The sequence below is a fragment of the Ascaphus truei genome, chromosome 20 (assembly GCF_040206685.1).
Source record: "Ascaphus truei isolate aAscTru1 chromosome 20, aAscTru1.hap1, whole genome shotgun sequence".
Classification (NCBI taxonomy): domain Eukaryota; kingdom Metazoa; phylum Chordata; class Amphibia; order Anura; family Ascaphidae; genus Ascaphus; species Ascaphus truei.
This window is the reverse complement of record NC_134502.1, coordinates 9,359,158-9,373,303: the sequence shown is the minus strand read 5'-3', so window position 1 is coordinate 9,373,303 and position 14,146 is coordinate 9,359,158. Positions and strand designations below refer to the sequence as shown.

Below are 14,146 nucleotides of genomic sequence, written 5' to 3'. Positions count from 1 at the left end.
CGAAAGGGGTTAACTCGAACTGTATGTCACATTGGTTGAGGAAACCTCGGTATCCATGGAGATCTCCCACATAGCGACTGGGAGTGGGGAGACGTGGCTCGAGAGAGAATGAGGCTTCAGGGGAAGAAACAGACAGAGTAGTAGGCCTAACCATTCTGGATTGAGATTGGTTGAGAGATACCGTTGCCAGACTTTGAGTCAGGGAAGCAGTCTGATTGTCGAAGTATTGGAAATGCTCAGAGATAGAAGACAGGGCTTGGCCCACCACAGGGGGGTCCATGTTCGTTGAGCTGAGCATACTGTAACGCTTGCGCTACTCACGTGCAAGACAGGACCCCGGTACTGAGGTGGGGAAGTATAGAACCACGCACCCACAGCAGCGGAAGCGTGTCTGGTGTGAGGACTCTGGGGTCACGATGGTCGCAGCGTGACCTCCCCTCACCTCTTTCTGCTCCCACTGCTGTGCGTCTCCGTCCGCGCCGCTCCAACCCGACCCCCGTGGTGAGGGGGCTTCCCCGTCCTCTCCGTCAGGCTGCTGCTGCCCAAATCTTACCCACTCTCTCTACCTGAGACGGATGCCATGAACGAATATATCCATGAGAACCTAAAGCAGGGCTTTATACGGCACTCCAATTCGCCCGCGGGAGCTGGATTCTTTTTCGTTAAGAAAAGGGACGGTACTCTCAGATCGTGTATAGACTACCGGGGACTGAACCGCATCACGGTGAAGAACCGTTACCCACTTCCTCTCATCTCTAAACTATTCGACAGACTTCAAGGTGCTAACCTGTTCTCCAAGCTTGACCTTCGCAGGGCGTATAACCTTATTCGCATCTGGGAGGTCGACGAATGGAAGACCGCCTTCAACACCCGTAGCGGCCACTACGAGTATCTCGTGATGCCCTTCGGCTTATGCAACGCTCCCGCGGTTTTTCAGGACTTTATCAACGACATCTTTCGGGATGTCCTTAATCTTTTTGTAATTGTTTATCTGGATGACATCCTTATTTTTTCCAAGAATCTACAGGATCATATCATCCATACCAAGTTTGTACTCTCCCGCCTCCGAGAGAACCGATTGTTTGCCAAGATGGAGAAATGTTTCTTTTACCAGTCTTCCACCTCTTTTCTTGGGTATATTATTTCCAACATGGGATTGGCCATTGACCCTGAGAAACTTAAAGCCGTAATAGATTGGCCGCAACCCGACTCCCTCAAGTCTATTCAGCGGTTCCTAGGCTTTTCCAATTATTACCGGAAGTTTATTCGTAACTTCTCCACCATCATCGCCCCGATCACGGCACTGACCCAAAAAGGAGCTGATCCTTCGTCTTGGTCTCCTGAGGCAGTCACAACTTTTGAAACACTGAAACAAGCATTTGTCTCAGCTCCCATCCTTCAACACCCGGACACCAATTTTTCTTTCACCCTAGAGGTAGATGCTTCGGACTGCAGGACCGGCGCTGTCCTATCCCAAAGATTTTCTCCCCAGGGTAAACTTCACCCTTGCGGTTTTTTCTCAAAGAAGTTTTCCCCAGCTGAGAGGAACTATGATGTGGGCAATAGAGAACTTTTGGCCGTCAAGTTGGCTCTTCAGGAATGGAGGCATCTGCTGTAGGGGTCAAAAGAGCCGTTCACTATTCTCACGGACCACAAAAATCGTTTATACATCGAGAATGCCCGCCGCTTAGGTCCCGCCAAGCCCGCTGATCGTTATTTTTCTCCAGGTTTAATTTTATTTTGTCTTTCATTCCCGGCACTAAGAACGTCAAGGCGGATGCTCTTTCTAGACAATATTATTCTGATGAGAGACCGGAGAAGACTACAGAGTCTATCCTTCCCAAACAAAAGATCCTCGCGGTCGCTACCTTCAAGAATCTTGAGAAGATCATGAAGTCTCAAAGTCACCTTCCTAGCGATCTTGAGATCCCGAAGGACACCTTTATTCCGGAGATTCTGGAATGGGGGCATGCTTTCCATTCGGCAGGACACCCAGGCTACAAGAAGACTTTGGATCTCATCCGTCGCACCTTTTGGTGGCCCAATATGGCCAAATCCATCCTTGAATTTACCCGGGCTTGTCCGGTATGTGCACGCAATAAGATCCCTCGCCAGAGACCCCATGGTCTTCTTTTGCCCTTATCCATCCCGAAGTGCCCCTGGTCCCACATATCCATGGACTTTATTGTGAAATTGCCTAGGTCGAATGGCATGAACACCATTCTAGTAGTGGTGGATCGGTTTTCCAAGATGGCACATTTTATTCTCTCAAAGGATAACCCTCCTCACCCGCCCTAGCCGATATTTTCTCCTAAGACATTTTCCGGATCCATGGCATACCCACGTCCATCATATCGGATCGTGGCTCTCAATTTGTTTCCAGATTCTGGAGGACCTTCACCAGAAGACTGGGCATTGCTTCCTCCTTCTCTTCGGTTATCACCCTCAATCTAATGGACAGACCGAGAGGGTCAATCAATCTCTCGAGAAGTATTTAAGGTGCTTCGGCTCTGACTCCCAGGATGACTGGGCAGAATTACTTTCCTGGGCTGAGTATGCCTTTAATTCCTCCAGGAATTAATCCACTGGTGAGACATCTTTCTTTATTAATTACGACTTTCACCTGGCTTGCCTACCTATTTCCAAGATCTCCTCTGGAGTTCCAGCTGTGGATGAACACATCTCCCTCCTACAGGACTTTTGGGCTAGAATTCAATCTGCACTTCAAAGGACCTCCCTGTCTTCTAAAGTCCAGGCTGACCGCCGTCGCCGACCTGCACCCAACTTCAAACCAGGGGACAAGGTTTGGTTGTCTACTAGAAATATCCGCCTCAAAACCCCTTCCCCCAAATTGGCTCCTAGGTTTCTGGGGCCATTTTCTATCGTGGAGCAGGTTAACCTGGTGGCCTTCCGCCTTCAACTACCCCCAAGCATGAGAATTCCTAATGTTTTTCATACATCACTTCTCAAACCGTTCATCTCTAGTCCTCTATTCCCGGACCACACTCTTAAACCTGATCCAGTGATCATACAGGGCAACAAAGAGTACGAGGTCCAAACCATACTAGGTTCCCGTCTCTCCAGAGGTAAAGTCCATTTCTTGGTCCATTAGAAGGGCTTCGGACCCGAGGAAAGGTCTTGGGTACCTCTTAACGTCATTCACGCACCAGGACTTCTTAAACGCTTCCGGAAAAAGTTTCCATTCAAACCATGGAAGGATCGTCCTGAGGCCGACCCTGAAGGGGGGGTACTGTGAGGACTCTGGGTCATGACGGTCGCATCGTGACCTCCCCTCTTTCTGCTCCCACTGCTGTGCGGCTCCGTCCTCGCCGCTCCCACCCCCGTGGTGAGGGGGCTTCCCCGTCCTCTCCGTCGGGCTGCCGCTGCTCCGCGTGCGGCTGGTGCTCGGGCGCCTGCCATTGCCCCTGCGCGCGCATCACCTCCCGTTACGGAGCGCGTGCCGGCACAAGTTAATTTATTCACTGCTCTTGCAGTGAAGCCACGCCCCACATGCTGGTTACCAGTTAACCCTAGACCTTACCACCTGGCGGCCTATTATGGGGACCAATCCTGGAAAGCTCCTAAGGCTCCTCCAGGCCTGCCTCCGCTACCCATTGGTCAGCCACAGTACTTTAATACCTGTCCTACCTCTCTCACATCGCTCGACATAGTCTCTGCTACCGATGTCTATTCTGGCTCTCCCTTTGTCTTCGTGTATTCAGGTTGCGACCCAGCTTGGCGGACGTTCCTATCTGGCTCTGGACCCCGGCTCCCTCTTGACCTTGCAGCTTCTATCATCCCTCGACCTCCCGGATCTCTCTCTCTCCCTGACCTTGGCTAACGGCAACGACTTTGTCTCTTCTGTACCGGTACCGGCAAGTATTGCTACACCTTTTCACACCTAGCCTGGCAACGCCAAAACACCACACTCCGGACACGCTCCTTCTGCTGCGGGTGCGTGCACATGTACGTCCCCACCTCAGTATAAGGGACGAGTCTGGTCTGCGGGCAGCACCGGCGTAACACCTGGCAAGCGGATTGTCAATGTAGCCGGGTCTGGGTTGGAGAGACCGGGTTAGTGCTGATACTTGCTAAGGTATTGGGATGCAGAGGTCAGAATTGTCCAAGTCTGTTAAGCCGTGGTCTGGGGTTGGAGAGGTCAGAATCGTAGAAGTCCATATAGCCGTGGTCTGGGTTGGAGAAGTACACAGAGTTGAAGGTAAGCCAGGGTCGATATCCAGAGGGGTTCAAAAGTCAAGCCAGATCGGTACACGAGTAATCCAAACTGTGAAAGAGACGAGACAAGAGCAAGGCACAACAACCGCAGGAGCACAAGGCTACAACTAGTTATGCTCAGCAAAGCTAGAAATTGAGAGCAGGGTATATATCAGGAACAGGAACAAATCTCAAGGAGGCGGAGCAGAGGCGCGGCCTCTGCAGAGACCAGGATAGGCTGTAGGAGACCAGTGGGAATAAGACAATCTTGTCATGCAGCTGGGGAGCGGTGCACGGCATCACGTGAGTGCGCCGTGTGCGAGAGAAGCGCGGCGCATCCGAGGGAGCAGAGCTGAGCTCCGTGGCAGCCTAGAAGAGCTGCGCGTGCACAGGTCTGTGTGGCGACAGGTAAGGAAGGAACACATTGCAAAGGACGTGTTCCCCGATTCCTTTCACATAATGAGGCTGGTAGAAAGAAATGTGTAGTTTGAAAAGAAGTATGGTCACAGCAAATATAAATAGTAGAGGCGGCATGGCAGCAATAGTTTAGTGTTGAGGTGTGCAGTCTGGATAGAAAATGTCATCCTTTCCAGCACAGTTCGAATTCAGTATCCAGAGCCGGTAGGTGTTCTGTTGTTCACTTGTTCCACTTCTGTTGGACTCCCTTTTAAACTCCACACTGCTTGCCACTTAAAAAGGGCCACTTTAAATAAGGGCTTCTTTACATGTAGGCTGCTCCCCTGCATTATTTTGTCTTCTCTCTGTGTTTCACTGCATGTTCTCAGTAACATTATCGTTTATCCCCTGTCTCTGTATAAATAAGAGTCTTACAGAATCAATTGCTCTATTTGAACACTGAATGGGATTCTTTGTGTTTCAGGTACCTATAAAATGTGATGATGTTGCAGTCTATTTCTCTGTTGAGGAGTGGGAATATCTAGAAGGACACAAGGGGCTTTACAAGGACGTGATGATGATGGAGAATCCCAAGAAGCTCAATACTTTGGAAATCCCTATAAACAGGAGCTCAGGTAGCGCAAGGTTTTCTTGGACAAAACTATGATTGACCTAAATGGGCAGTGATTGTATTGCTTGTCACAATACCAAAAGTTATATACCGTATAGAAAAATGTCCAATACACAAGTAAAAAGGTATACCAAAATGCCAATGTCACAGCTCTTATAGATATGACCACTTCTCCTCCAATAGAAACCTCAGAAAAATCAACAAAAGAGCACAGACACGGCACAAAATCGGCACCAATACAGAATGCACTAGCCAAATAATAAATATATTATCGCCAAGTACATGGGTAAAATCGTATCTCAGCTGATACAGTCATTGTCCCACTCTGACCTTCCTCCCATCCGTTCTTCAATATTGATGACGGCTTTGCCCGTCCGGCGAAAGCAAGCTCTTTCCTACTCAGACGCCTCCAGCACCACTGTAGCCAGCTGCTGCACCGCCGAACATGAGCAGCGTTCTGTCTACTGAAGCAGTGACGTACTACTCCACGCGGTTGGTATACCCAGAAGTGTGTCTCAGGAGGACTCTGGAAGTGTGAGACTGTTCACCTTGTTTAATCATACGTGTTTCGACTTGGTCGCAGCGAGACAGACATGACCAAATATTTGCTTACGGATCCAGTAGGTCTCTTGCTTACGTAACTGCAAAAGCCTATCCCAATCCTGGCCCAATCAGTACCAATCCTATCACGGAAACGACCTTATTAATATTATGAACATTATAAAAGTGTTTAGACCCACCGCCCCCAATATGGCTTTTATGCTACAGGATCCTCTTTATACACCCCACATATTGAAACCCAAATGTGCAGGTCAACATACAGTATAGATCACGTGTCATATTACAAGTTATAAATTGTTTTATGAGGATTACTTCCCCAGTAACTTTCAACTGGGACTTCTTGCTTTAATTTGTAATGTAGGCACATGTCATACACCTAGTGCCGCCAAACTTGTAGCATCCATTGGGTTTGGCGGAAAGCTGTAACGGATGCTTGCCGCAAACCGGACAGGTCCACGAGGCCGAGGTGGGGAGTAGAAAACACTGACCTAAAGACGCGAGATCGCGTCAGGTGTACATGTTCGTAGTCGTGCGTAGGAGAATGTAGGATAGTTGAAGGAAGACCGAGGGTTGGAGAGCAGTGTAGTTGTATGGAAGCTAAGGTCGAGGATTGGAGAAAGCAGGATAGTAGACGGGAACAAGGCAATGCAGGACAAGGTGAGGCAAAGTGAATATGACTGGCACACGTCACAAGATGTATGCTCAGCCAACTTCCTGGTGGAAGAGGCTCAGCCTAAATAGTAGGGTCATCCAATCAGGCGCACGGCTACACAGCAGGCAGGAGCCAATCAGGCGACCACAGCTTGATGGGGGCGGAGCCTCTGTCCGATCCTCACAAAAGCCAACTGTACCTATTTTCTGGTGCAAACAATGTCTGTGTAGAACGGAGCACAACCGCAACAGGACAGGAACAAAAGGATCATGACAGGGTAACTCCCATAAAAATAGTATTTATGTATTTATTTAGCTCACATAAGCACTGTACAGGTTAAAAAAAACTATCAAGTATAATCAAGGTGATAAAGCGCAGAAGCGCAAAACGTGTAGGTGGAGTTTTTTAACCTGTTGATTGCTTATGTGAGCTAAATAAATACTATTTTTATTGGAGTTACCATGTTATGATCCTTTTGTTCTTGTCCTGTTGCGGTTGTGCTCCGTTCTACACAGACATCATTTAGACATCCTTTTTCAATGGATTTTGCACGCAATCAGGAATTGCCAGATCCACTGAGACGGCTTCAAATATAAGGTAACAGGCTGTGGCTTTCGTGAATGTTACCCCCCTCATACATCATTCATTAAAATATTCAGAGGTGAGGTCTATATATTGCGCCACATGCTGTGGTGGGCGCCCTTGGTGCTAATCCTCCCAACCATACAATATCTGGATTGTTTATGTGGACTATTGAAGGCATTCTGGACATTATGTGATGATTATTTGGAAAGACTTCATAGGTAACATAAACAGACGGAGCATCATTTCATCCCTGGACTGTATTGTATATCTGGTGCAGCCTGATTATATTTAGTGATAAATGTATAGTGATAAATAAGGTATTCCTCTTGAGCTTTATGTCAGCAACAGAACACAAGGTCCTAAGGTGAACGGCAGAGAACATTGTTGAGTCCCTCTTTAAGTGACCTAGAATGGCTGTGTAATCCTAAATAGAATTTTGCCGTGGTAGACATGCTTAAAATATATATATATGTTTCAAATAACTTTAAAACTGTGTGTGGTGTACAAACCCATTTATTCTCCCATTGGAATTAACAGGATTCCATAATGAAAAGCTAGATACTGTATCAATTAGTGAGCAAGGAGAGGATGAGACAGGTGAAAAGGACATTCAACAGGTGGAAATTTATCCAGACACAAGTGCACGTGAGTAATATACATGATGATAGTCTAGATGGAACATGGATCAGAATTAGAATTTCAGAATTGTTTCATACATACTGTATTAATATTTTTAAAACACCAGGGTTAATGTAAATCAAATGAGAACATCCTACTGTACATCTTTCTAAATAATGTTTCTTTGTTTGAAAATGGGAGACGTCACTCAGTTTACATAACTTTTTATCAAACTTATTTTTGGAATTAAGGGCTCAGTAGACAATTTACTATACAAGAGTTGAGTTTTTAAGTGGAAATATTTAATGTAAACTTGTATCATGAATTGGAAACAAGATTCAGAGAAGGTTAAATCCTGGGGTCATACCTTATTATGCGGATATAGCAAATACATGTTTTATATCATGATGGATATGTAATATTAAATTTATGGGTAAACAAATATTTAAAAATAGTCAGTATTTATATTCCAGTATTAGGGCCTCATGCAGAGAGCAGCGAATTTTAAAATTGGCGAATTTAATAAAAAGGAGCTTTTTTGGAGAGTTTTAATCTCCATATGCAGAAAAGTGCGAATTCTGCTATGTTTAACATGGATGCGTCTGGCGAGTTTAAATTGGCGAGATGCGCGCTTCAGAAATGTGTTAAAACAAAATCGCGCCTTTTTTTTCCCCTTTGCAATGGCCGCGAGCGGCAGTTTTTTTTGGCGAGGCAAAACGGAGACAATCGCGCCATTTTATTGGCGCGAACAGCCGCTAGATGCCGTTCGCGCCTCTCTGCATACGGATATTTTTTAAACTGGCGAGATTGCGGTTCTCGCCAGCCGCGAGGCGAGTTTTACAAATAGAAAAGAAAAATTGGCGCGTTTTTCGGAAATCTCCATTTTCTGCTGTTTTCTGCGCGATTATCTCCAAAAAATGGCGAATTTCGAAAATTCGCAGCTCTCTGCATAGGCCCCTTAGTCTCTAGTAAGTTGATTTAATTGAGAGCTATGTTTTTAGGGCTAAAACACTTTATATTGTACATGTATTAAATAATTTTCATACGAAAGAGCAAGCTGTCTATGAAATAAAAAAATGTCATTTGTTTTTGAATGATTTGAACAGGTGAAATTGTATCAAGTGGTGAGGAAATAGAGGACCTGTGTGTAAGGAGCCACCTTGAAGCTCAGGAGAACGAATGCCATGAAGATTCCAGCTCAGGTGAGTATATGATGTGTGAGAAGAATGCCAGTCACGGAACATATTCCCCCTGCTGATATCTCTAAGGCTGCGTCCATAGTGTAGGAGACAGCGCGAACAACGGTGCTCGCGCCGAAAGCAAACACTAGGACGCCAATGTGAATGTGTATAGTGCAAGGCGACTAGGGCTTCGCGCGTCAACCTTGCTTGAATTTGCCACACGGCGGCCAGGTCACATGAGCGATTTGCCAATGAGGGCGAACCAGCCCCGTGACGTCCCGACCCCCAACACACCTCCCGTCGCCTCTGCTTGCAGGACAGAAATCTCTTGTGCTTGAGGCGATCGTGACGCCACCCCAACCCGTGTGTGTGTGTGCATGCTTCCACTATGGCCGCGGCCTAAATCACTGAATCTCTTGCTGCTTTATAGTAAAACACTTTAACCTCTCACACATACACAAACAAATTCCCGCCCACCTTTCTCTTTCTTAGAAGTCATCTTTCTGGTCAGTGGGTCAGTTGTTTGACCATGCAGGTTAAAGGTTACTCTTGAATCAGTTGTTCTTGCATCTCAGCTATTCGCATGGAAATCTGAAGGGTCTATAGCAGGGGAGTGCAAAAACTTTTCCTGCTGCGCCCCCTGTCTTCCTTGCTATTTTACTAATGTCCCAAGTGATATATATATATAATATATTATATTTGCATGTCATTTCCCAGAATCCCTTGCTGCAGTGGAAGTGCTGTGTGCTGGGCGATAATGGGGAAAGACAGGGTTGCAGACCTATTTATGACATGCAAATGAACATACAGTAATATTTACAGTTAATATATATATATATATATATATATATATATATATATATATATATATATATACGCACACACACAGCTGAACCCCGTTATAACGCAGTGCTCTGGGTCTACATGAGACCGCGTTATAACTGGGATCGCGACGAACAAAAATGGCCGCCACGATCAGGGGTTCCGCTTCCGCCGGAGGGAAGAGCTGGGATAACTCTCCCAGCTGTCACTGAACCCGGTGTCAAAGCGGCACGTGTATGTCTGTATGTAGAGGCAGTGATGTGTTGCTCCTGCCTCCCTGCTGATGGTGCGGTTGTAGATCTCATCATCTTGCTCACGGATCTGTGCACTGTAGCAGGGAAGGGGGTCTCCTCCCCTGGCCTGGTCCGGGCTGCTGCTGCGATGTCGGAGGTAGCTGCAGGAGGAGGCAGCAGCGGTGGTGTGTGCATCCGGTGCAGGGAGTGTGGCAGTGCAAGTATCGCCGGCCATGGTGGGCTCAACCGCCTGCAAACAGGCCCGGGGAGCTGAAAGCCAGGCCGGGGAAGGAGCTGAGGCTGCACCGATAAGGATTGCTGCCAAGAAAGGGCAGCTGCGCTCAGCTCCCCGGGCAAAGAAACTGGAGAAACTTGGAGTGTACTCTGCATGCAAGGTAACGAGAGAAGCAGGAGCAGCCAGGGGTGTGCGTGTGTGTGTTTGTGTTTGTTTGTGTGTGAGCATGTTTGCCCCCAGAATTCCATTATTTGCCTTGATACGCAGTCGTGTTGGCTTAAAGATGTGTCACCCCCAAGTGTTCAAATGCTATTCCAGAAGGAGAAGCATCTGTTGAGGGTGGACTGATTTATACATAGTATCATTATACAGTGCAAAATGGTCATTTTTGTGTTTGAAGAAAGGTGTTGTTCTGCCCTCAGTATAATGTTTGAATATAGCATATGTAAGGGTGTGTTAGGAACCTCATATGTGTGCTCGAAGGGAGTGTGGCAGGTTCCGCCGCGGCACATTAGTACAGGGCGCCGCCATGTTGTTGTGCAACCTTGCAGAGGGCACTGATAGAGTGGAAAGGTCGCGCATGCGCAATTTAAGCGCGCGAACGACGGGCCTGTAAGGGAAAGGCTCCGTTGAGGAACTACAACTCCCATGAGCTCTAGAGCGGTCACCTGACGTCAGGAGCCAATCAGAAGGCTAGGATTACGGGAGGAGGAAAGGGAAGCGTGGGGGAGAGACCACGCTAGTCAGAGTAGATCCGGAAGGTGATGGAGGAGGTAGTGTAAGTGCAGGGGGTCCGTGACCCACCTGCATAGGACAGCTATCCCCGCAGGCCCCTAGGAGTATCCCCTGAGTCACAGTAGGGTGCTGTGCTGCAGGGACGCCCCATAGTGGTAGAGAGTATTCCCCTTACTGCGTAACAGCTAGCGACAAGGTACAGAGTTGCGGCTGCTGTAGCCATCTGGGACCAGACGGCTGAACACCGTGACGTCTGGGAGTAAAGCGTTGGATCGACGGATCCTTTTCGAAGCTGTTTACCGGTCACCGCCGTATTTACATCAAGTGCACCAACATCGGTCAACAGGCGCTGATCCCGCCTTAGGCGTAACTCTTTGGGGACACTAGTGAAGTGGCCAAAGGCCTAAGTACACAGAGCAACCGTTTCTATTAGTACAAGGACACGGTGTGTGGGGCACGCGGTGACGGAACAGAGACATACTCATTAGGAGCGTGGCTGAGCCACTACTATTATAAGGACAATACTCCGTAGGAGCGTGGCGGAACCACTAACGTTATAAAAGACATTACCAGTTAGCTGTGTTAGTGTATAGTGAATGAAGGAGAGAAAGGACCCAATTTAGCACTCGAGTTCACACTCTGTGGTGAACACCACAGAGTGTGAACTCGAGTGCTAAATTGGGTCCTTTCTCTCCTTCATCCACTACAGTTTATACCCAAAGCACCGTTCATAATACCACTTCATTTAGGCTGTAGCAGGGGTTCCCCTACTGTCTCTACTTAGTGTATAGTGAATAAGCGTATAGTATAAGTGTTATATGTTATGTATTTATGCCATTGATAGAGTGCTAAGGTTTTATGCATACAGTAAATCTGATTGCAATCATATGTGTGGTTATGGTTCTTGCCCAGGGGAATCTTACATGATGGGGATCCTGGGTAAGTGGAGGCGCTGCACTAGATAAGTGTTACCCCAGGCTCCCAACTAGCGGAGGCTCAGATCTCCTGGAGCCACAGGTTGTGTGCAGTACCCGTAGCCTCTTTAGAGTGTCAGAAAAAGGGCTACACATAGAAGAAAAGTCTTCACACAATAATAGGAATGAGCCCCCTGCTATTTTTTATCACTGACTTCAAAGAAAGCCATAAAGTTTAAAACATTGAGATCTGATGTATTTTTCTGTTTGTTTCTCTCTGTGTTTGTTCTTTGCTGTTGATGAACATCTGACTTCTTGTCACTCCCTGTTTACCGCACGCAAATCTTTTGTAACCAAAAAAGGAAAATCAAGTCCCAATCCCCACAGATCATAATAACTGTTCCACCTAAAAGCCATAACTACACAAATGAATTGTCTGTGTGTGTATGTGTATATGTGTGTGTCTCTCCGTGTGTGTCCGTTAGCAATAAAGATTGAATATAAATAAAAGCCAAAAATCAGAAGCCACCCTCAGATCGTGCTATAACAGGGTTGTGCTGTGTGTGTGTGTATATATATATATATATATATATATATATATATATATATATATATATATTGACAAATCACCAAAAAATCTACTAGCCGAACAAAAAAATCTACTCGCCACCTAGTACCACACGTGTGCTGCTTGGGCCAATAGGAGCTCGCCACGATGTTAAATCCACTCGTCCGGGGCGTGCAAATGTATAGGTTTGTCGAACACTGTGTATATATATATATATATATATATCCCCTCAAACAATACATGTGATCAAAAAAGATTCCTGGAATTTATGTTAATAAGAGTCATTACCATGTACTTTGTGTATCCTGTTGGCATATATCTAAGGTGTGGTTAAGTGTTGTTTAAAGGTTGGTTTAATGGGATATATATAGCACTTGGGACTTAAATAAAATAAGTCTCTCCTACTCTCACTCTCCCTCTGTCCCTTTGTCCCTCTCTCTCCTCTCCAACCCATATTCCAGGGTCTAGAAACTTCTTGGCGAATCAAATACATAAACATTAAAAATCAAATATCTACACATTCATATTATGACATTCGTGCTTATGGAAAACAGCGGTTTCAGCAGCATTTTCCCACATTTTTTACTGACCAGACCACATGCGAATATCCGTCTGCAAAATCTAATCTTCTTTAAAAATCCGCAAAGTATTTGTGGCTCGAATTTACGCACATTCACCCATATCTACTTTCTCAAGTGATTTTTTTTTTTTCTCTAAAATTTTTCACTTAAAATTTTAAGTTGTGATGGCATTCACAAGGTAGCTATTCCCTGTCAGGTGTCCACCATATCCCAGCCTCTAGTCATGTAATTGTCGAGGGTGTTGTGAAGGAGTTTTTGGCATAGAGAAGATCTGTCCATAGCTATCCCTATATTTTCACAAAATACTTATTTAGTCCCAGTCCAAAGTAGATGAGTGTACAATTCACATTTGTCCATAATGCACCGGCTAAAAAAAATGAGGACCATCATGGGATATCATAAACAAATGAACAAATAATAGGAGGATCCAGGGCACTACGGATTTGTAGAAAATAAATTTATTCTAGGCACACACAACGTTTCTACTGTAGCTGTACAAAGCTCTTTCTCAAGTGACTGACAAAGAAAACATCATTATTGTCCAATATATATAGTCCAAACATAAGTGATTAATTCAAGAAACCCCCCTTTGTTACCCCATGTGACTCCCTTAGTCTCCTGATTGCACTTCCGGTTTACAGTACACTTAATCAGATGACACCCTAATCCTGGGTGTGTAGTATCTGCTTCTCCTGATAGGCTCTTGTTCCTTCTCCCATCACCCTATGGGTAGTCTGCTGCGTGTCAGCGTAAGATGTTCCCTCTGGTTTCCTGATTCTTCATGACGTTACTTCCGTGACGTCACATCCGGCGGTGAGTTCACAAACTCAGTCCTGGCACTATAGGCTTCTCCTTACGACTGCGCATGCTCAGTGGCATTTCCGTCGTCCAGACGCGTTCGTCTGTCGCTCCCGTGACGTCATCTCCGACGTTTAGTGCCCGAATGTAGTGCTGGCTTCTTCTGGCCAAAGCACATGTGCGCTACTCTGTGGGCATGAAGGGGGGTGTCAATTCAATCAGTTGTCATGCTCAGTGATGTCCTACTCGTAGGATATGTGAAGGCAGGGTATCAGCCACTTCTCAGGATGTTGTATATGCAGAATAAGTGAAATGAAAGATGCAATCATTACTAGGTCATTAAATCTTCCCACGACCTCTAAATGTAACCTAACACTATGGGGCCTATGCAGAGAGCAGCGAATTTAAAAATTGGCGAGGG

General features: G+C 46.2%; 1 protein-coding gene across 1 annotated transcript in view; it reads left to right on the top strand.

Annotated features, from left to right (window-relative positions):
• Positions 1 to 14,146, top strand: part of LOC142471284 (uncharacterized) — an 85,589-nt gene that overhangs the window by 28,342 nt on the left and 43,101 nt on the right. The window contains exons 4-6 of the mRNA XM_075578116.1: positions 5,096 to 5,246; positions 7,578 to 7,685; positions 8,765 to 8,860. Of these exons, the coding sequence (XP_075434231.1) occupies positions 5,096 to 5,246; positions 7,578 to 7,685; positions 8,765 to 8,860 (355 nt within the window). The remainder of the gene's footprint in view (positions 1 to 5,095; positions 5,247 to 7,577; positions 7,686 to 8,764; positions 8,861 to 14,146) is intronic.